The sequence below is a fragment of the Protobothrops mucrosquamatus genome, unplaced genomic scaffold (genome assembly GCF_001527695.2).
Source record: "Protobothrops mucrosquamatus isolate PMUCROS unplaced genomic scaffold, P.Mucros_1.0 scaffold3245, whole genome shotgun sequence".
Taxonomy (NCBI): Eukaryota; Metazoa; Chordata; class Lepidosauria; order Squamata; family Viperidae; genus Protobothrops; species Protobothrops mucrosquamatus.
In genome coordinates this window covers 74,336-97,169 of record NW_015389239.1, presented here as the reverse complement: position 1 = coordinate 97,169, position 22,834 = coordinate 74,336, and the positions used below count along the sequence as shown (strand labels likewise).

Sequence of the window (22,834 nt, the reverse complement as noted above, 5' to 3'; positions counted from 1 at the left end):
TCAAAAAAAGACAGGAGAAACTACGAATATTAAGCGAGTGTGCACAGATGGGCTTCCATCTACTGTATACATGGCGTTTTTGGTTTAGAGCATATCTAATTGTATACAAATGCTTCCAGCTGCCCATATCTTCTTTGCTGAGACTTTCCAAATCTCCAGCGATTCGGAATTACAAAAGTAAATTTAAGTAATGGAATAGAATTTGCATGGTATTTCAGATCCACATCCCTGTCAAAAATCCAAAGCCAAAAACCTAATACGGCCCTGAGTACATATAGTCATCTTACTGTGTTGAAACAAAGAAATAGGAGATGCTCAGACTACAAACCTATTGCCTCTTCCTGAACTCCATGCAATTGAGAGTTCTGTCAAGCACCCACTTCATATTTTTAAGGTGTTCACAATCAGCAGCAAATAATCACCAACTGCAATTGCTCTCCCCAGATGGCATGCTCTTTAAACTCAATGGGGCTTATTTCAAAGTAAACACGCATTGGACTGTTTTTAGAGTCTAATGTTATATTTCTAGCTTCAATCCTGTCTCCTCTTTTTTTTAATTGTCACACAACATGGCCTCTCAAATTTACTTCTCCTGATCAATTCTAAACACTAGACATTCACCCTTCATATTCATCACCTGGGCAACAACACATAAATTTATATATCCAACATTGTTTAAAAATATGCTTCGTAAGCAACAAAGCACTGTTCTCTCTGTCTCTCTCACACACATAGCCAGATTAGACAGCATATAACCCCCCCCCCCCCCCATTCAACCTTCAAGAACTCTCTAGGCAATTTCCCTGCAATGATTTTATTCTGGTCCCCTCACCCCACTTGTTTTGAGAGCAACTGTAGCAAGTGGCAGTTCTGCTCAAGAACTCTATTAGGAAGCCAATTCTGGAATTTAGAACCTGAGTCATCAGCTCTGCAAATATGGAGTAATTATTGGACAGGAATACATTCTACCCATCTGCAGACATTACTTGGACAGCCAAGGTATCGTTTCTAGATTACAATTCTAAACTTGCTGCTGCTTCTGCTCTCAGTACCACTTTACCCACAACGCCCCACTCAGCCCAGAAACTGAGAAAAAATTCCTGGTTGGGAAATTCTGGGAATTGAAATCTAGACATCTTAAAAGTTTCTGAGGTTGAGAAACACTAGTAATGGCAATCAGGTAACATGACCTCACTCTTCCAATCCAGTTACCATTCCATTTTCTCAGACAAGAGTCTTGGGGATGGAGTGGGTGGGCGGCAGATTGTTGGCAGGAGATTTTCTGGCTCCTGCTCTGAAATTTGTGGTATCTGTATTAATTGCTATGCATTAAAGGGATGGAGCTAAGCTAAGAAACCATGGCTTGAGGATTCTTGTGTCCCACAGGTCACATTTTCATCATGTAGCACCACACAGGTGATATTTTTCAAAATTGACCACTGATGCTGCTAACCTCCCTCATCCCTTTTCTTCTAGTGGAAGGATTTAAAGAAATTCTAGAACAGACATGTCAAACTTGCGACGTCATGTGACGTCGCGCAATGTATCGGGAGAGTTTTGCCATTGCCGGCAATAGGGTGGACGTGGCTTCCGCATGACACGTCCGGCCCGTGGGCCGGCAGTTTGACACCCCTGTTCTAAAAGAACTAACCACTGGATTATTAATTCTCTTCATCATTCCTCTGTACTGGTTCTTACCATCCCAACTATTTCCCAGCACTGGATTTTATAATTATAACAATTTTGTTAACTTTTCCTTACAGCTCCCACGCTGAAGTGGAGGGAGAGAAAAGAGGGAGGGAAGATCTGATTGCAGCAATGAGAAACACTGTGTGAGGCAAACTCTTCTCTTACACAGGAAAAACTTCAGTAAAGATGAGCTTTGGATCTGAAAGTACTTGAAAAATAGATTCCATTCAGCTCCCATAGCAGTTGGATCTGATTTGAATTATTAACACCATTTGTTAAAAGGACCAAGTTGCAGGTTTTAACCAACTGCTTCTGTGAATGCTTGTGACTCATAAAGAATTATGAGAGTGGAGCAGAATAAGAAAACAAAGCTTATGGGAAATATTTTTTACTACTTACAAAGAGAAAAAGGGAAAGGAAACAATGTCGAAATAGAAGAAAAAGAGGGGAAGGGAGGAAGATGTTAATAAAATGTTTAAGAAACTAATTAGAAAAATGTCAGAACTGAATGAGGCATTCACAATTACAACAGACGATCATGAATATGGTGGAAGATATGCATGCTGATTCAAAGACAGATGTGATAAACATCACGGAGAACGTTCAAACCAGTGCACAATAAATTACAAAACAAGAAAATTTGAAAGACCAATTGAAAAGTCCAAGAAATGAAAAGAATGAACACATTAAAATTTCAGCAAACAGAATTACATGTAAGAGTCAGTGGCATCCCAGAAGATTTTGGAAAAGAAGATCTTGAAAGGCACTTTAAAAATGTGATCCAAGACTATCTAAAAATAGGTGGTGATTTTCCAGATAACAAATAGATTTTCAGGAAAAATTCCATGTTTGCACAAAGAAGAAAAGTACCTCATAATTTAGATGCTATTCTAAAACAGCATGTTTCCCAGAGAAGGCAAATGCCCATGCAGCTATGGCAAGATGCAGATGGAGTGTGACTGTATGCAAGGCTTGCAGAGGTTCTAGGGAGGAAACACACACTGAGGACAGGGCTTGGTAGAACATGCAGAGGTGGGAAGCAAAGAGAGGCACGAGGAGAAGACAGTTGGAGCAGTGTGTTTGTAGCAAGCCTTGTGAAGGCACCAGAAGAGCTTGTCTGGAGAAATGGCCACAGGTGGCCAAGGGGAGGCATGAGGAGAATACAAGGGCAGGCAAGTGGTAGAGAGGCAGGAGTAGAGTTGGGAAACAAAATCAAGAATGTGCACACAACAGCTTACTGAAGGCTGAAGATGAGATGTAAGCTGGATCAGTCAGTCTGCAAGCAGAAAACACAATGTCTTAAAAAGTGCTGTGGGAAGAGCCAAGGACTTAGTCAAGAAGACTAAGAGAATGTAACAGGAGTTAGGAGAAAGAAAACATGGAGTACAAAACTATATGCCAAAGGTGCTTCCAGCGATGGGAAACAGTCCTTGTACAATTTGACTCTTCAAGTATGCCTAGTTCAGTGGTTCTCAACCTGTGGGTCGGGATCCCATTTGGGGTCGATCGACCATTTCATGGGGGTCGCCAAGCAAGGCTGTCCGCCATTTTTTTTGTCCGCCATTTTTTGCCCCTTTTTCGGAGGGTGCCTTACCTCCCTTGGGCTGGGCCAGCTGGTGGTCGGCCTGCTCCGTCTCTGCCGCTTGCCAGCTACGCCTCGGCCGGCGCAGGGGGCGGAACCACGCATGCATGGCGCTCCCGGGCAGGGAAAGTCCTCGACTTACAACCGGTTGGGTAGTCCTCGACTTACGACCGGTTTAGTCCTCGACTTACGACCGCTTGGGGTCGCGGCATTAAAAAGGTTGAGAACCACTGGCCTAGTTGAACCTTCTCTTGTCCAGCTATTGCCCACAATGACATGACAGACCTCCTTGCAGAATCAGCCACTTTGTAAAGCATTTACTTTGATGGGATGCAGAACTCCTTGGCTAGAGGGGTATTCCTAGCTTCTTAGCCCCCATGTTGTATTGGTACACACTAAGGAGAGAACTGAGGAAGAATCAGGGTTAGCAGAGAAAGGATCTGAAATTGCTGGTTCTGATTCTGTGGGTACAAATTTTAATAGGATCTGATCTACCCATATCTTGGAATCTGGCCCTGAAATACCTTTAATTATAGAAAGGAAACTATTTCAAATATCTCTCCTAGAATGTTAAAGGAGACAATTCACATTTCTTATAGGAGCTCTAGGAATCAAACTAATTAGATCAGGGTGGTCCAACCTTGGCAACTGTAAGACTTGTGGACTTCAATCCCAAATGGCTGGCTGGGGTATTCTGGGAGTTGAAGTCCATAAGTCTTAACAGTTGCCAAGGTCGGACACCCTTGAATTAGATGGAAAATTCTGTTTGTATTGGAAGTCTTTTTGAAAACAGCAATTATTGGAACAATCACAGAGGCTTCCTCCTTATATGAAAGATTCAATGGACAAAACAACGTTCTATTGTTCAGACTGGTACCAGAGATGAAAAAAAGGAGAAATTTGGCATAAGTGCAGCATTAAACAGGGGGAAAAAAATCCCTGAATCCAAAATATTATTAATTTCATTAAATGTAAATTGACTCAGTTTACTTAAAAAAGGAACAATTTTTGACAAACTCCAAATATATAAAGCTTATATTTTTGATTTAAGAAATACACATAAAGCAAGACCATGTCTGTTTGTTAACACAGAATAAAATTAATCATGGAACATACAGGATCAAGAAGCACAAGGAAACAGCAAGGCAAGCTAAGTCAGTGTAAAGAAAAGAGAGAAGCTGGTTAAAAAAATAGGGAAAAATGGCTCAGGTGTAAGGAACTGTAAAGCAAAGCCAAGTATTTAAGTAGTACTTTGTAGCTTGGGAAAAAAAATGAAAAGGCGGCAATTGTGGTACTGAGTGGTAATTGTGGTATTAATTGTGGTAGTTTTAATCTTCTTACATCACATTTTTGATCACCCACTTTTGTACAATGATGATGCAATAATAAAATTAGCCAAATACTCTATCTGTATTCACAGCTTCATTTCTGAGATAGAAGTGCCCTTTCAGCCCCTTGTTCTCGTCACTGCTAAAATAGCCAATTACAAACAATAGTAATTCGTTCACAGCCTTAAAAACCCCCAAAACCGCTCCAGTGGGTTTTGTAAAAAAAATAAAAATAAAAAAGATGACAGAGAACAGTCTTTCCTCTTCCACAGATTTCTCCATGGTTACCTGAGTGACCACTCTATCTTCCTCGGAGTCAGAGTCATCACTTGAATCTTCACTACTATCTTCGCTCTGCTGAGCCTTCTGATGGGATCCCTTTGGAGGCTGGGGCTTCACCGTACCTACACTTTGAACTGCATGAGTTGCTTTGGGGGCTGAAAGCAATCGAGAGAGAGAAAAGTGATAACTCGGCCAGTTTTAAATACGAGTAAAAAGTTGTACAATTAGAACACACAGCCTCACTCCTTCCTCATCTTTGCTGTCTTTCGCCAAGAGCCCTGAAGATGCGTCGATTCTCAGTGGTTTTCTCTTAAATGTTTGATGAGACAGCTCAAGCAATGTGATTTCAAGATGTGATACATTCTGATATTTTGTTGGCATGTTATGAATTGCCTTTTTGAAATACATTTTTATATCATAGGCAGTTTAGAAGTATATTTAAATATGTACAGGTGGTCCTCAACGTCCAACCACCTTTTTTTGTTGCTAAGCAAAACATTTGTTAACTGCCCCATTTTACGATCTTTCTTGTCACGGTTGTTAAGTGAATCACAGCAGTTGTTAGGGTAATAACAGGGCCATTAAGTGAATCTGGTTTCTCCAATGACTTTGCTTGTCAGAAGGTTACCAAAGGTGTTCACATGACCCTGGGATACTGCAACAGTCATAAACACGAGTCAGTTGCCATGTGTCCAAATTTTGATCACGTGATCATAAGTCACAAATCACTTTTTTCAGTGCCGTTGTAACTTCAAACAGTCACTAAATGAACTGTTGTAAGTTGAGGACTACCTGTATCAGAAAAAAGGTTAATTGGATGGAGAGGGAAGACACAATCTTGAAGAGACTCCCAATTCTCCCAACAAGGGGAGAATATGTGGATAAAAGGCTTAAAATTCATATTAAATTATAACCTAAAAGAAAATGTTTACAAAATAATGTATCGCTGGTACACATTTAACGCCAGGTAAGTTATCTAGAATGTATGAAGTTATTTCAAATAAATGTTGGAAATGTAAATGTAAAGAAGGGATGTTTTATCATTTATGATGAACATGTGATAAGGCAAAAAAATATTGGAGTAGGATTCATATGTTAATGCAGAAAATTCTTAAACTGAACATAAAGGTTAAACCAGAAACTTTCCTTCTGGGTCTAATGGAAAGAGAACTGGAAAAAAAAACTGGAACTCTGATTTTATATATGGTGACAGCAGCAAGATTGCTCTATGCACAAAAGTGGAAGGATGCCTCAATTCCTACCATGACGAATGGTTACAAAAGATGATGGGATTAGCAGAGATGGCCAAATTGACTGTGCTGATAAAAGAAAAGAACATAAGCACTTTTGTTTCTACTTGGAAACCACTTCTAGACTTTGTGCTTGAGGTGGGGAAAAATGATATCATGATTTTGGGTTTTACCAATTAGACTGATTTGCCGATACAGAAATGGCTAGTGCATACTACTATAGAAATGTAAAATAGATGAGATTTGATTTTAATGTCTCATTTTATTGTAACAGAGAGAGTCGGAAGCCAATGCCTTTTGTTTCTTCCCCTCCCCTTCTTCACACCTTTTTTGTTTTCACTTTTTCTACTGTTGTCCCCTACTATTTGCTTTTGTATTTTCACATTTTATGTTATAAATGAATAAAACCAATAAAAAGAAGAAGAGATACCCCTCCACCCTACCCCCAAAACTGAATACACCTTAGGAACAGCCATTATTTTGTGAAACTAACCACAATTTCCTGATACTGAAAAAAAAAAAAATCAAAACCAGTCATGCTGATCCCCCCCCAAGCCAGCTTTGGGACAAAAAGGCTAGGAGAACCATGTGCAATTTTTAATTATAGCATTGAAATTTACATCTCATTAGCAGTTACCTGGTTATGACAGTCACAGGAACAGTGGGGCTGACTATGGATGCTGCAATTTTTTAAAATAAGCAAACTGAGGTGATCCTAGACCAGGGGTAGGCAACCTTGGTTCTTTTATGACTCGTGGACTTCAACTCCCAGAATTCCTGAGCCAGCATAAAAGAGCCAAGGTTGCCTACCCCTGTCCTAGACTTACAACCATTTGTTTAGTGATGGTTTAAATGGCACTGAAAAAAGTAACTTATGACTGTTTTCATATTTACGACTGTTGCAGCATCTCCATGGTCACAAGATTAAAATTTCAGTGCTTGGCAACTGGCATTTATTTATGAAAGGTGCCCTGTCCTGGAATCATATGGTCACCTCTTTTAACCTTCCAACAAGCAGTCAATGGGAGAAGCCAAATTCGCTTAATAATCTGATTCACTTAACAATGGCAATGATTCATTTAACAACTGCAGCAAAAATGTTGTAAAAAAAATGGGATACATTTTACAACTGTCTTGCTTAGCAACAGAAATTTTGGGCTGTAAGTCAAGGACTAACTGTACATAGCACAATAAAAATAAAAAAAGCTAACTGCAGGAAGATGCCTTTAGTTTAAAATTTCAAAATACACAGCACTTAAAAACTGCTGCAGTTCTAAAGTTGTGTGCCAAACCTACTACACCAAGGAACCGGTGAAGAGATGATAAGACTTTAAGCTCCAGGAAAATCTGACTCCTTTAAAAAAATATTCTAAAGTTGTTTTGAATTCCTCAGTCGATTGCTTTAAAGCACCACGTGATATCATCTCTCATAGTTATTAACAATTCAACACTTGTTACAGCTGTAAAACAGATTTTTCACAGATTACTGCGAGAACAAATTTATGAGATCTGTCAACTGCTGTAGCACTGATGGAAACACTTAACACAGTTTGCTTATCTCTATTTCTTTAGGCAAAACTACATAAGAATCTATGTTTTCAGATGTTTGTAAAACAGGGCACAGGTTTGAAAGAAGAATTTGCACAGAGAACTAACAATGAGAACACTTAAAGTTAAAAATATTTCTGAAGGATTTAATATTAACAAAGGGAAGTTTTGTTCAAAATCTATGTATGATACGGTGGAGAAAGTTGCAAATAGAAGTAGAAATGTATCTTTAATACAGCTGAAAAAATCTGTACCCTTTCACTCTAACAGATTAAAATACTGCCTACAAATGATGGAGGAAAATAAGTCAAAAAACATAAGCCGATTAGCAAATTCTTATTTATAATACTGTTCAATTAACAAGATCCACCATACTCCATTATCTGACACCATTAATTATTGAAAAAATGGGATTGTTTGTAAAGCACAAAACAGCTATGCTTGGCCTTGCTAGGGCTTCTTCATAAGAACAAGAACCATTAAAATTAACCAGATTAAGATGTGAATAACCCAGAATCAAGAACCTGTTTATTACTGGTTTTCTTCCATCTTTAGAAAAACTCATCATTCAGAAATTAATCTGGGTTTGGCAACACCACAAAGGACAAGAACATATCAGTTTCCTTCAAAATAAAGGGAGCATCAGCTAATTGGTGAGGCACACTGAAACTATAGGCTAAAGGCAAAATTGAAGATGCTAACACATCTCTTGTGTCATCTTTGAAATAACTGGCATCAGCTCCGAGTGTTGGCATTTCAGAATGCATTTTGTGCATCTCCTTGTTATTTTGTGTCCTTTCCCTGTCAAGCTGCTAAGCAAAGAAATTAGTAGAGCCGCTGAAAATAAAATATTCCTTCCATGAGCATCAACAGGGCTGGAGTCTTCTTACCTGGTGGAGCCAGCAGTTTGCTTGTTGTAAGGTCAGTTTCATCCTCGCTGTCAGATGAGCTGCTGCTGCTGCTGCTTTCATTCTGTGTTTCCTTCTCCTTCAAAGCACCTGGTGCAGCTTTGGGTAGGATCCCAGGCTGATTGGCCTGATTTTGTCTGGTCCTCCCAGAAGGGTGTGGAGTTGCTAATCTCTGCACCTCAAGGAAAAAAACAGGTAGACAAACATGTAAAATTCATTGGTTTTTTATGCACCTTTCCTTCCCTCTTCAATTTCTAACAGAATCGAAAAGATGTATTCCCAGCATTAAAGATAGCGATGATCACAACTGGCTAAGTGTGAGGCTTTGCTTAATGACCGCTTTGCTTAGGGATGGAAATTCTGGTCCCAATTAGAGTTGTAACCTGAGGATCGCCTGTGTAGCCTGAAACAGATACAAAAACGTAATCTGCCTGCCAGACTTATCTTAAGAATTTAAATATCAGATATTTTTGGTACCATTTTATTTACAATAAAATACATTTCATAGTATTTTATTTATGTCTTTTAGCTTTGTATAGTTTTTGCTTTGTTAAGATTGTAAGCTGCTCAGAGCTACTTTGTGGTAACATGGGCAACCAATAAATTTTATAAACAAATGAATAACATTTAAATGTGCGCTTAAATTTGTCAGATCAACTGCTTCTTGAATAATGCACAACAAATATCCGATCTGAAATCCTTTGGTCTTGCTAGTACTAAAGGTGGATGATGCCCACGGTATAAATATTACAGCTTCATGGCGATGTATTTGCAATAGAGTTTATTTTGGAAAGTAGAAGGGGAATAAAGCACTACTTTTACAAAAGACAACCAGCCATTCAATTGCCACAGAAGGAAGCCACACAGCGGTGAGCGGTACAAGCTACAGTTGCTGAATTACACCAGACTTCAAAGCCCGCTGAGGAAGCTAAATCAAAGCCGTCTTTTCAAGAAACTCAGCATCTGGTCTGCTGTATTTTTAAGAACTCTGGGGAGAATAACAAAAAAACGAGGCAAGAAAAGAAATAATTTTCTGAGCAGCTTTCATCTGTAAACAGGGCAATACTGAGGCTGCTAGGTCCCTAACATCAGTTCTTTTTTTTCTTATTCCTCTGTGTGACAACAATGAATATTGTAAGACGGTGTAAAGTACGGTGCAAAACACACCTGACAATCACTGGGGAGAAAAGGCATGTTCTCCAAAAAAAGGGGAAAGGAGTTATTGAAATGGACCTTTTTTTCTTTCTTCCGCCTTTGTAAGTCTTCAATCTCAGTAATTTGGATGTTCCTGTTATTACTAGTCAGCTGATATGCACAATTTTGTCATTTTGGGCCTATTTCTTTCCAAATCAATGTAACTAGCCTAACTGTGCTAACTGAACGTATATGTTAGATAATGTAGGTGCCTGCTTTTACACAAATCTTTCATTCATAATACATATTTTCTCCTGGCTTTTCAAAAGAGTTTGAAGATCTGGCTCTGCCGACTCCCATGGCGCTCACCGAGGAGCAACCAAAGGAGATGTATATTAAACATTCAAAAAGGAACATATCCATTCACCTTCTACTGAGAAGTGTACAAAAGCAGCACTATGGAAAAGGACAGACTTATCTCGATGGAGGGAAAAGACAGGAAGGTGCAGCAAGAGGCAAAGCAGAGGCCAAATTTTACAGATGAAAGATGGAGCAGATAATAGGTGTTTCTTATATTAGGCTTCCGAGATGCCAATGGAGAGAGCTAGAACTATATTGCTTTAAGATATGGGGTACACACACTGGCAAAGAAAGGACCATTGTGTGCAAAATTATTCTGTCTGATCATCTAGGGCAGACATGTCAAACACAAGGCCCATGGGCTGCATCCGGCCCACTATTTGGTTGCATCTGGCCCATGGAGCTGCACTGGAAACAGCAAAGGACCGGCCCACAGCACCTCGGCCCAGCCCAAGCTGACCGGACGCTGATCTACAACCTGATGCCAGTCATCAAAGACAGAACACGCTCCGCCTTAGATCCACGGGGCAGCCCTGGAACCAGCGACGGGCACCCCCGCCCTGCCCCCTGGGCGCATGCGCAGGAGGCGGCGAGCAGGCGGAGCCCGGCATCTCAGCTGGCTCTCTTGCCCTGCAGGCTGACTCAGGATGCCGGCACTGGCTGCCTCCTATGCGCATACCCAGGGGGCAAAGCGGAGGAGGCAGGGCGGCTCCTCGCTGGTTCCAGAGCTGCCCCGTGGATCTAAGGCTGAGCACATTCTGGCTTTGATGGACGCAACCAGGTTGTAGATCAGCGCCATCCCCACTTCCACCAGCACCTCCATGGCCCCCTCGCTGACCTAGCCTCGCAGTCACGAGGCTTCTCTTTCACTGGGACCGGCTCCGCCCGCGTGGGATAGTGATGGCAAGCGGCAGCTTGGCCACCGGTAGTGTTGACAATCTCTCCCCCTCCTGTTGTTCCTTCCTGAGCATGGAGGCAGGAAAAAGATGGGAATGAAAAGCAGGGGAGGAAGGAAGCAAGGAAGGAAGCAAGGAAGAAGATGGAAAAAAGAAGGAGGGAGACAGTGAAGGAGGGAAAGAGGAAGGAGAGGCAACTTGTTTGGAGATGCCTCAGTTCACGCAGTTCTGCTTCAATCCTGGATCCATTGAGACTTCAAAGGAGAAAGCAATTTTGTGTTCGGTTTTGTCACAGACAGAACTTTGTTGGCAATCCAAGTTAACACTGGTGTTGTTGAATTGTGAACTCTTAGGAAAGTATCCCCTCCTTGTGTGTTGTAAACAGTCATTTCCAGTGGGGAAAACAGGACAAAGCAGAGTGGGGAAAATATTTTCCTTTGCTAAATTTCCAGTCTGAAATAGACCATGGCAGGATCCCTACAGGAGAGCTCTTTTAAGGATTATGTATTAATAGAAAAGCAACTAACTTACCTCTGTTCCTAAATGCTAAAGCTGTTGCACATAAAAAACAGAGGAGCTCTGATCAACTATCACAGCCACCATTTTGACAGTTTTGCTGTACTGTTGTCTGTGGACGCCCCCACTAAATGCAAGCATGGTTTGTTCTCAGTCTTTTAAGTGGCCACAGACTACTAGCAAAAGTGGCATTTGATCACAAGGCAAGGAGGCATCGAGAAATGTTTCCCCTTTTGCATTTAAGCACCCAAGAGGGAACAGGAAAGGAGAAAGACAAACAAAAAGAAGGAAAGAGGGGAAGGAAGAAGGAAAGGAGAATGAAGAGGGAAGGAAAAAGAAGAAAAGGGGGGGAAGGAAGGAAGATTATAATGAGAGGGAGGAAGGATCTGAGGGAAGTCCTGTCTTAGCACTTGGCCACGAGCAGCCCTGCTGCCCTTTCACCATCCTTATCCCCTCTTCCTGACCTCTCCTGGTGGTCTCCTGTCCTATTGCTGAGGATGCTTTGGTTAAAAAGCTGGTCTCCTCGTGGGGAGAGGGAGTGGACCTCCCTCTGACCCACACATTTTGCCCTCCCGCACACACCATGAAGAACTTGACCAAGGAGAGCGAGCCAATCAGCAGCAGCCTTGAGGAGGAAGTAAGCGCAGTCGTGCGCCCCCTTGGGAAAGGCTGGACTGGGCGCCCGCCCTCCACTACCCAGGGCTCTGGGCAGCCTGCATCCTTGGGGGTCCTCCACATGGTCTGAGAGGGACAACAAGGCTCCTCTGGTGGACAAGGGTATGGTGCTCGCCCTGGTCTCGCCTTCCTCGGCTGGAGACAATGGATCCCCCCCAGCCCCGCCCGGGCCACCACAGGCGCCCCCGACACAAGCGATGTTGAGGTGGCCACAACCAGGGTCAACTACAACCCTGATGCGGCCCTCAATGAAATCGAATTTTGACACCCCTGATCTAGAGCAGAGATGGGGAATGACAGCCCTTTAATAACTTGTAGACTTCAACTCCCAGAATTCCTGAGCCAGCAACCTCTGCTCTAGAGGAAGCCTCTTAAGGTCACTTCCATGAGAGGTAAAAGGCCCATGGACCAGAAGGCTGGCATTTTTTGATCACAGTTTGTGGAATATGCACTCCAGAAGTTTGCTTCACTCTTTTTTTTTTTTAATTTTTAGGAAATCACTCAAAGCCTGATGATTCCGATATCTAGTTGTGGAAAGAGGGGATGACCATTTTATCTTAATTATGACATTTTTGACGTTAGTGTATTTTAGCAGGTTAATTCTTTTTAAGGTTAATGTTTAACCATGTTAATGTTCATGTTTTTTTTTACACTATCCAAAGATGCTATCTTAGCAGGCTGTAAATATCTTATTAAAAAATAAGCAAATCATCTTACAATGGCTCATGCAAAAACTAAGATCAACGTTCCTAGAGTTTTGAGGAAAAACACCAACCTTCTGACTTATCGGAACCGGCAGAGTCTCATTGTCACTCTCAGATGATGAGTCACTGCTGTCTGAGCTCTGAGCTTCTTTTGAAGGAGCTGGTGGTTTTGATAGGCCGGTTGCAGGGGCCTTCTGGGTGGATTTTGAGGGAACAGAAGCAGAAACTGCCTTCTTTGATGGACTTGATGCTGCATTTTTCTCTGGTGCTTTGAAGGCCTGAGGATTTTTTTTGAGATAATTTTAACTTATGGTTAGAGATTAGAAAAAGGGTATAAATCAGTTTATGAACTTGGAATATGACACTCTGGTGTAATAAATAAAAACGAAGGCTTGGAAAATAGGTTAAATTGTTCTCTAAACGATATCAGCGTCTTCTTTCCCCTGAACTTTATTTATAAGTACAGAGCATTATCACAATTTAAATCAATAAAAGTATAACTACTTTGTGTGTGTATATACTTACAGAATTTTCCAAATGCTTTCAAGCAGTTCCAGGGTAAGAATAGAATTATACTGTATATACCAGGGGTAGGCAACCTTGGCTCTTTTATGACTCGTGGACTTCAACTCCCAGAATACCTGAGCCAGCATGGCTGGCTCAGGAATTCTGGGAGTTGGAGTCCACGAGTCATAAAAGAGCCAAGGTTGCCTACCCCTGGTATATACTGTACATGCATAGTAACGAGTTACCAAGTAAAACTGGTATTTAAAAGTGATCCCGAATTAGCTGTTCATCGTTCATATTGGGTTTTCTTTTTTTACACTATCCAGAAATGCTACCCTGGAGGAATGTAAGTGTCTTCTTAAAAAAAAAAAAGCAAATCATGCAAAAACGAAGACCAGCGTTCCTAGAGTTTTGAGGAAAAACACCAACCTTCTGACTTATGGGAACAGGCAGAGTCTCACTGTCACTCTCAGATGATGAATCACTGCTGTCTGAGCTCTGAGCTTCTTTTGAAGGAGGCGGTGGTTTTGATAAGCTGGTTGTGGGGGCCTTCGGGGTGGATTTTGATGGAACAGAAGCAGAAACTGCCTTCTTTAATGGACTTGCGGCTGCATTTTTTGCCGGTGCTTTGAAGGCCTGAGAATTTTTTGTGGGAGATAATTTTAACTATTATTCAGAGATTAGAGAAATGGTATGTCAAGAGTTCCTGAACCTGACTGAGACATTCTGGCGTAACAGATCTTGAGAAGGTTTGGGAAGCAGGCTAAACTGTTCTGAAGCTATGTCAACTTCTTTTCCCTGAACTTTATTTTTAAATACAGAGCAATATAAAAAATTAAATCAACACATAACTCTTTTGTGTGTATATTTTATGTGTATATACCTACAGAACTTTCAAATGCTTCAAGCAGTTCACAGGGTAAGAACAGAATTGTATATGCATACATAGCAAAGAATGCTGAACAGAACTGATATTTAAGAGCAATCCTGAATTAACTGTTTCTATTTCGATCTTTCATTAGGTGAAGGGTTTATGTTATGTATAAATAACTGAAGGGTACAGACATTATGAAATAATAAATAGTAAGGGTTTTTTTAAAAAAATAAATAAATCAGGATGTAATACATAATTGTCTATGCTTCATGCACAGTTGCCCTTTTGCTTAACTATTAATACTCTAACAGTATTTCAACAAACTCAGAAAAGCACAATGGTAGGGCTTTGTGGTTCACTGTCATGGAAGCTGCAGTTGTGAAGGTGAGGGATGGACGTGGGAGGCAGATGCTACTGGAAAGCAAACAAACCAGGGCTATTGCAGGCATGTCAAACTCGCGATGTCGCGTGATGCCACGCGATGTATTGCGACTTTCCCATTGCCGGCAATGGGGTGGGCGCGGTTTCGGTGTGACGCATCCGGCCTGTGGGCCGGCAGTTTGACATGTCTGGCCTATTGGAACTCTTGGCAGAATTCATTTTACTGACTACTTCAACCTTCTGGATCACCTAACACTTATTGTACGCCACTCGTAATCCTTCTTGGAATAAATCCATCAATTATATTTTCTCTCTAATGAACTTACAGTAGACGAAAAATCAGTCAGTATTTTGAATTATTTAACAACAAATTGGAGAGCCACACATTTCCTTCCCGTTTGATATGTTAGTCTGCTGGATGAATATATCTAGATGGAGATCATTTTCAAAATTATTTATTAAAAATGTATAGGACCTTGGCATTCTTTTAAAACGATAAAAAGGCACATTAAAATTGTATTTTACATTAAAATACACTTAAAGCAGTGGATGTATTTTATTCAATGCTGTAGAAGTCCTAACATTTCTTAATGTTTTAGATTAACTTTTGTGCAGTTTGTACGAATCAAGTTACATTCTGTGACGTGGCTTCATTAAAATCAGATAAGCATATTTTTTTTTTATCAGAATTGAACTGAAAGGGTAACTAATGGGCAGGGTAAAAGACAATCTAGTAAATGCTCAGCCCCAAAACTGCCGTAAGGGTGGAATCTTTGTTCAGCAACAAGTGAAAAAAGATATCTTTGTGAGCACTGTCTGTAATCTTAAAGTCTAGTGAAATTACAGATCATGTTAACTAAACACTTAAGTTACTTTATATTCCAGTTTCAATCTGTCATACCAAAGTGAGAACTTAGTTGACACTAAGTGATTCTTATCTCTCAAAATTATAAATCGGCTCCCACAGCTCTTTAGATTCCACAGGAATAGTTGGCAGTAAGTATTTGCCCAATAATTCATATATGGCAGATTTCCATTTACTGGAAACATTTCAAGTTGTTTTCCTTTCCTACATTTTGTACCTATTGGCTTCAGCTATTGGAATTAGTATCTTGGCCAACTTTACCAATGCATCTCACCTGTGATACTGAAGCAGGTGCCTTAGTCTCATTATCCGATGAGTCAGTAGTTTCTGAAGTGTCTGTTGATTCTGGGCTTCTGTTTGCATTTCCAGATTTTGCACTGACTTGTTTTGCTGTAGTTACCTTTACTGTATTTCTTGCAGAATATCCAGGAGTGACTGGTGACTTGTTCAGCAGTGGACTACTAATCGGGGAATTTTGCACAGCTGCTTTAATCTAGAAGGAAAGATTAAAAAATGATTCTCGTATTGTGGGGTGAACAGCATAGGTATTGGCTAGTAAAGATGCATATTCCAGCTAATGCATTGGAACAGTCAAGTTGGGACAAGAGAAAGATAAACCCAGTTAGTACTTGAACCATATCTGATCCATTGAGTAATGTCATTTTATCAAGTCTAATCTATTGCTCTAACTTGAAGGAGATAAGTAGAGGACAATACATCCACTCATATCCCAGTGTTATTCTTTTGTACTAACAAAACTCTGGAAAGTTGCTTATGTAGATTTAGGAGAAAGGAAGCAAAAGGTAAGTATGGTTTTTCTCTTGTATTTCCTGGAACCTCTTTGGGCAGGATAAGTTTTCTTTCTTTCCAATTAGGAGAAGGAAATGAAGAAGAGGGTCACGCTTAGGGAGAAAGCCTCTTGAGAAAAGCAATTTAGAACCTGGGCGGGGAAAAAAAAAGAAAATGTAAAAATAACTATGACTGGGGTTGGAGGGAGAAAAGGAAAACTGAACTTGGCCATGGCTCACGTGTCAAAGTTAGAGAGATAAATCAACCCTATTTTCCCCCTAGTCAAACAAAACCACACCATAGAGGAACTTCTCTTCAAAATGAGATGCTAAATTTGACTATGATAATCAATGCTAGCCTGCCTGGTCTCCCATTGGAATATGAATTGGAATAAAAATTATATTCTGCTCACAATATTAAATTCACATTCTCAAAACCATCCTGATGTCTACTTTTCCGCCCTCTACAGAAGTAGGGAGAATAGCTTATAATGTATTCCCTTCCCCATTCTTGGAATGAAGTCCTCAAGTGCCAATTCAGACTTTAGCACTAGAGACAATGCTGCTGTTGATTCAAAGATGCACATGGGAAAAATAGGACAAACAATTCCTCTGAAAGTATCCAAGCATAATTATTTCCTGGTAGCCTTAAAAGCTAATGTCTGGCACAAGAGCAGAAGTTGGAAAGCTCCATCCCAACATCTCAGGTTTTCTTGGACGCAAACGTAGTGATGGGGCAAGAGATTCAAATAATGGGGGCAGGTTCATTTAAATTTAGAACCCCATCAAACTTGAGTGCATATTTTAATTAGCTCTACAGTGTTTACTGGTCATTAGAGGACCAATTCCCGTATTCTTCCATCTCTATTTCAGCTTATATAGAATTATAATTTTATTCACTTTAGGAAAAGGGTGCGTTGGATTCATAATGTCTTCTCTGGGCATCTTCTGAGGACAAAAATGCACACTAAACAAATGAACAGTGTCTGGAGGTTAATGCTATGGAGCTGCTTTCCAATCCTATAATTTTTCCTCAACATATCCTCCCCCTTGAAAACGGCCAAATGGGGAGAAGCAAAGGGTATTCTTTCTCAAAGGCACTTTCCCTGCTCTGCCTGTGTCAAATGAGTGAATTATTTAGCTAGCTTCCAGGCACAAACAAAAAGGACATGCCCTTCCCCTAATTTAAAAAACTGTTAACTGGAGTTACTTGGACTGTTGGTGCTTTTGTCCCGTCTTCAGAGTCAGAATCATCACTTGAGTCCTTGCTTGTGCTCGCCGCCTTCTTTAAAGCTAAAATATAGAAAAGAGGATTTGATGCCAAAGGAGATCACTTTTTAAAAAATATTCAGCTTTTATGGCTACCAAGACTAAATTATAGGATATCCAAAGTTATCTTTGTTGCTCCACATATCAAAGTTTAAAATATGAGTACAAATTTGAAGTGGGGCCGATCCATTCCCACCATCACCAAACACAGTAACCAGAAGTAGCTTCAGCATCTAAGGTTCTTGCAATGTAACAGGTATGTCCTGCTAGCTCTACAAAAGATTCTGAAGCCAAAAAATAAAAATAAAAATCGTGATTCTATGACACTGCAGAGACACCCTTCAATCCTTATCCACATATTCAGAACATAATGACCACATGTTAAAGGTCACACAATTACATACACTTCATCAAGGCAAGCTTCTTTTTAACTCAGAAAGTTGTTTTGAGTCCCAAATTTGTAGAAAGAACTCTGATACCTGTTTTTCTTGAAGTGCAGTCTTTATAGATAGCATCTGGATTCACATTAAAAAAAAAACCTTAGTTTTGCTCATTATAGCGGTGTTATACTGCATAAACACCCAGGTCATTTAAGGCAGTCTCCCTGGTGGCGTTTAGATACTATTTCCAAAAATTTCACTAAGCCCATCAAGCCTATCTGAAGGATACTGTTTGGGAAAGGGTATCTTAAGATGCTTTCACAACTGGCAAAAGGAATATTCTCTCTGACAGTGAGTTTGGAATTTTCCTTCAGCCTTGAGTAAGAACTTTGAGATTACCTGAGTGAGGGACAGAAGTAAAACTACTGTAGCACATCTGCACCATTATCGGTAAGACAATAAAGATGAGACCCTTTTGCAAATTTAGAGCACTACCTATGCAACACCACAATGAGATCTTAAGCCCTAAACCTACCTGGTTTGGAAGGTGGGGCTTTTGCTGGGGTCAAAGTTGTTTCTTCCTCACTCTCAGATGAGCTGCTGCTGCTGCTGCTGCTGCTTTCAGAGCTCTCTGCTGTCTTTGTGGTCTGTGTTGTTTTTTGCCCTCCTGAAATCAGTGACTGCGCAGGAGGTCCTGCTTTGCTAGAAAGAACTTTATTTGGCCCTGCTTTTCTCGCAGCTGGAGGCAGGGTCTTATTTGAAGCAGATTTGTTCTGCTCTCCTTTTGCTTGGGCAGCAGCAACAGTCACCCCCTTTCCTGGGACAGAATTAGCATTTTGATCAGCCAGTTGCAGAAGTTCAGTTTTGTTCCTAGCCACGGGGTTTTTGTCCTACAACAAGAAAAGTTGGTTAAAAAAGAAAAAAGATTCCCCGATATTTGTCAAATCATGTTTATAAATACTTCTGCATATCCTACGTACAAAGGAACTTTCTGACGAAAGGTTTCCCATAGATTTCATAACAACAATTGCCTGTTTAATATGCGCTCTGGAGAGACCTCACCCCCAGTTCTAAATTGAAGAGCACATCTGTTCTACCATTCAAGAGCGATCACCTCAACAGATCACCAAGTGGCTACCTGAAACAGGGTGTGACAGTCAAGAGCTGGGGGAAGATACCTTGTCCCCAGCAGACTTAGCAGCTTGTGTGATGGATGAGATCTTCTGTATGGCAAAAATGAGGTTGACCCTAGTTCAGGGGTATAAAAGTGGGATCTGGCCAATATCAGCCATTTCCTTAGTGATCACCAGAGGAGACTGTTTCAGCCCCCCCTTTTTAAATGGAGAGAGTTAAGGAACAAATTGGATACCTTAAACCTTCTAAAGGCTAAAGACACCCAATTAATAGTATACTTTAAAATTATGAACTTTTCCCCTGTGTATGTGTCTTTGTATATTCAGATACTTTATAGCACTGGATTAAAGACACCATTTTGAAGTAATATTAAAGACAACTTACATTTTTACTTTCTTCTCTTAGTAAGAAAGATAAGCAATATACAAACAAGCAATATACAGTTTGCTACTGAGGCATCAGAATTTATCTGTAAAAAACAACGGAGGCAATACAATCTATGGACTCTTGTTTTTGAATTGCAAGGTAAGTCTTTAGTCAAGACAGTCACTTTTCTAAATTGCGCCTAACTGCAGATTTTAAATATTTTCTAGGATATAATGTTTAAAATAAACAGACTCCTGGTGCAGTCCTAACCGACCATCCTAGATACACTTCTTTTTTTTTGGAGCAGAATAGCAGTGATCAAGGTCTGCTTACAGTCGTTTTGGCAACTGCTTCCTCTTCAGAAGATGAATCTGAATCTTCGCTGCTACTCTCTTCTTTAGTTACTGTCTTTGTTGACTTGGTGCTGTTATTGGCAGGCAGATTATCTGGAACACCCATACAAAAGAACATCATGTTGAAAGACTGAAGACGATTTTTTTCCAACTTATATTACAATCAATTAGAATGGAAAAGATTCTAGAAAAGGAAGTAGCCAAACTGAATCATTGAAGAGGCTCTGTTCTCTACTTCTTCTATCAAAGGATAAATGATCACTGAGTGACAGGTAGGAAATAAAATATGCTAATTAAAAAAGTTTCTTTCAAGCACCTGGTTGAAATGATTTTGTCCATTCTAGTGCAAACGGACACAGTCTCAATAATATCAATACAAACCACTCAGTGCCCAAGCTATGCCAAATAGCAATAATACATAAAAGTGTACTGAGGTTGTCCTGATTTAAATCTTCTCAAAGTTAATTCTTTTCTACTCTTAAATTCTCCGTTTTATTATTTCAGAGATGGGAAGTTGTGAAGAAATACAACAGACTTTCAACCAAGTATTGCAAGAAAAGGATTAACTAGAACAGCTGATTTCCATAATTAAAAATACACTGCTTTGTAATTGCCATATCTGTACCTTAACAATGAAAATTTTTGTACAACAATTAAAAAGTGTTGTTCAAAGGTACGTTCTACAGATAAGGTTGAAAAAAAGTCATGGATGCAATTTGAATTTTAAATACTAAAGTGTCAAATCACAATTCTAATGAATCTGGAATACTTATACTATATAAAAAAATAAGGTGTCACAAAGTTGTAGTCATGTAGTATTCCAAATATTGTGAACTTGTAATGTTGCCAGAATGATATATAAATGCATAAATGAATAAAAACTAAAATTTCTCTTGTTCCCAATCTCATTTCCTTCTGTATTACATTAATACAGATAGGGGTTTATTTCATTTTTGGAGCTTATAGGAAATGAGATACAATGTTCTTAAACGATGCCCATGCCATTATCAACGCACTAATGCCCCAGCTTTCCAACTTTCCTTGTTCTCCACTAAGAAACCACAAATCAACAGGTTTTAGGATTTATGCACCTTTAGTTCAGCTTCTTGAAGTATTAATGAGACATCTACATCTCCCCGTTTCATGCACCCCTCTTCTTCTCAAAGTCAATCATTTGAAAACTTTTCTGAATGGTTCATCCCCTTACTTTTTACGGTTCCTGCTGCTTGCTCCTCCTCCTCTGAGCTCTCAGAGCTGCTCTTGGGGTCAGGAATTCTGATCTTTACTGGAGTGCCTCTCGTGGTTTCTATGGTCTTTTTTGGTTTTCGATTTTGTAAGAAAGTCCTGTTAGACAGATTTTATAAGGATGCTGAATTGGAGTTAATAAGGCTTGCTAACATTCTCAAAATGTATTCAACTGTATGCCACTCTTCAGAAGCACTATCTTTATTATGGCAGAAATAAAAGTTGGCATTACTTTGCTTTACACACAAAAAAACCTTGATCTGACTCGATACAGTTTGATCATTTTCTCAAGAAAATATAAGACCAGGCAGACTTCAAACTTAATATTAAAAATAAAATTAGAGCTATACATATCCTATACAGGACCATGAAATTATAATGGAAAACTTAATTAAGTCCCATAATAATCTAAGCTGCAAGAGCATGGTCCTAGGATTTTCTTATCGTATACAAGAGAACAAACACAAAGGACAAAATGGCTTAGCTAAATGTATCAGCGTTTTATATTCATATTGCTACTGTAATTCAATGCACCAGATTACTGGGCTTTGTACGAATTTATTGTATAAAAAGGATTATTTGGGTACCAAAAAGCTTAAAACAATGATATTTTGAGGTAAGAAAGCTAATTTAAATATCTGTCTTAATATAGTTGCAACTATAAGCAGCTTTTTTGAGTAAGTTATTGACAACAGACAAATTCTCTTCTTATACTGTTGTTTGAAACTAGTCCAAAACCCAATACTGAATGCATGAATGTATTCACAAGATCAGGACTCTTAAATCAAGTGCAAAAGAATTAAATAACAATTAAGTATAGCTATAAGGTAGCAACAGGCAAAACATCTCTAACCACCCTCCAATAATAAACAGAAAAGCTTACTTTCTCCACTGAGCGATGATCTCTTTTAGAGAAATATGAGATGATGGGAAAGTCTTCTATACAGGAAGAAAAAATATTGGACTTGTATGATTAAATCATTTTTATTATAGAATCTTTAGTACAAAACTCTGGATTAAAGTTTCAATTCTAAACGTGCATCTATTAAGTAGAACTTTACTCTTTTAAAGCTGAGGTGGGAAATTAATTTTCCCAAAGGCCACATAGGAATTGTTGTGGAGGACTGGCCATTGCCCTTCTCTCCCGCCACAGACCGAACTGGAACCACCTATGAGCCAGATGTGGCCCTCTTGGGCCATAAAATGCCCAGGTCTGTCTTAAAGATATGCACAGGATTCTTACAGTACTATGATAGGCAGTGTTACTCAGGAATAATGCCTGTTGATTTCAATGGGATGCATATAAGACCAGAGCCCAAATTTGAAATCCCATGGTACACATTTTTAAATAAGACTCACTGGTTTTTTATGAATATTGAAATCAACAGTTTTGAGAAACTGAAATACTGTATAAGTAGTATTTTCAATCTACTCAAACTTCAAAGATTCATTAGCAGAAAAAAATATACTGTTCAGCACATTGATTAGTTTTATTTATTTATTTATTTATTTATTTATTTAATTCAATTTATATCCTGCCCTTCTCCCAACGGGACTCAGGGCGGCTCACAACATATTTAAAACAAAGGCATATATACAATCCCCCCTGTAAAACCGAATTAAACCAAATTTTAAAGTTGTGTTATTTCGAATTCCTTAAAATGAACCCAGTATAAAATCCTCCCTAGGCCAGGTCCGCTTGCTGAAAAAGCCATGTCTTGAGGGCGCGACGGAAGGTAAGGAGATCCGGAATCGTCCGAATCTCAGGGGGTAGTTCGTTCCAGAGGGCAGGGGCACCCA

At 39.7% G+C, this 22,834-nt stretch overlaps 1 protein-coding gene across 1 annotated transcript in view; it reads right to left on the bottom strand.

Moving 5' to 3' along the window:
• Positions 1-4,887: 4,887 nt before the first annotated feature.
• LOC107297346 (treacle protein-like) overlaps positions 4,888-22,834 on the bottom strand; it is a gene marked incomplete at its 3' end in the record, with an annotated part of 24,684 nt that continues 6,737 nt past the window's right edge. Inside the window, exons 2-11 of the mRNA XM_015826705.1 lie at positions 21,918-21,973; positions 20,997-21,133; positions 19,770-19,882; positions 18,472-18,826; positions 17,498-17,580; positions 15,774-15,992; positions 13,809-14,015; positions 12,944-13,150; positions 8,570-8,765; positions 4,888-5,036 (exon numbers count right to left, since the gene is read on the bottom strand). Coding sequence (XP_015682191.1) covers positions 4,888-5,036; positions 8,570-8,765; positions 12,944-13,150; positions 13,809-14,015; positions 15,774-15,992; positions 17,498-17,580; positions 18,472-18,826; positions 19,770-19,882; positions 20,997-21,133; positions 21,918-21,973 — 1,722 coding nt within the window. The remainder of the gene's footprint in view (positions 5,037-8,569; positions 8,766-12,943; positions 13,151-13,808; positions 14,016-15,773; positions 15,993-17,497; positions 17,581-18,471; positions 18,827-19,769; positions 19,883-20,996; positions 21,134-21,917; positions 21,974-22,834) is intronic.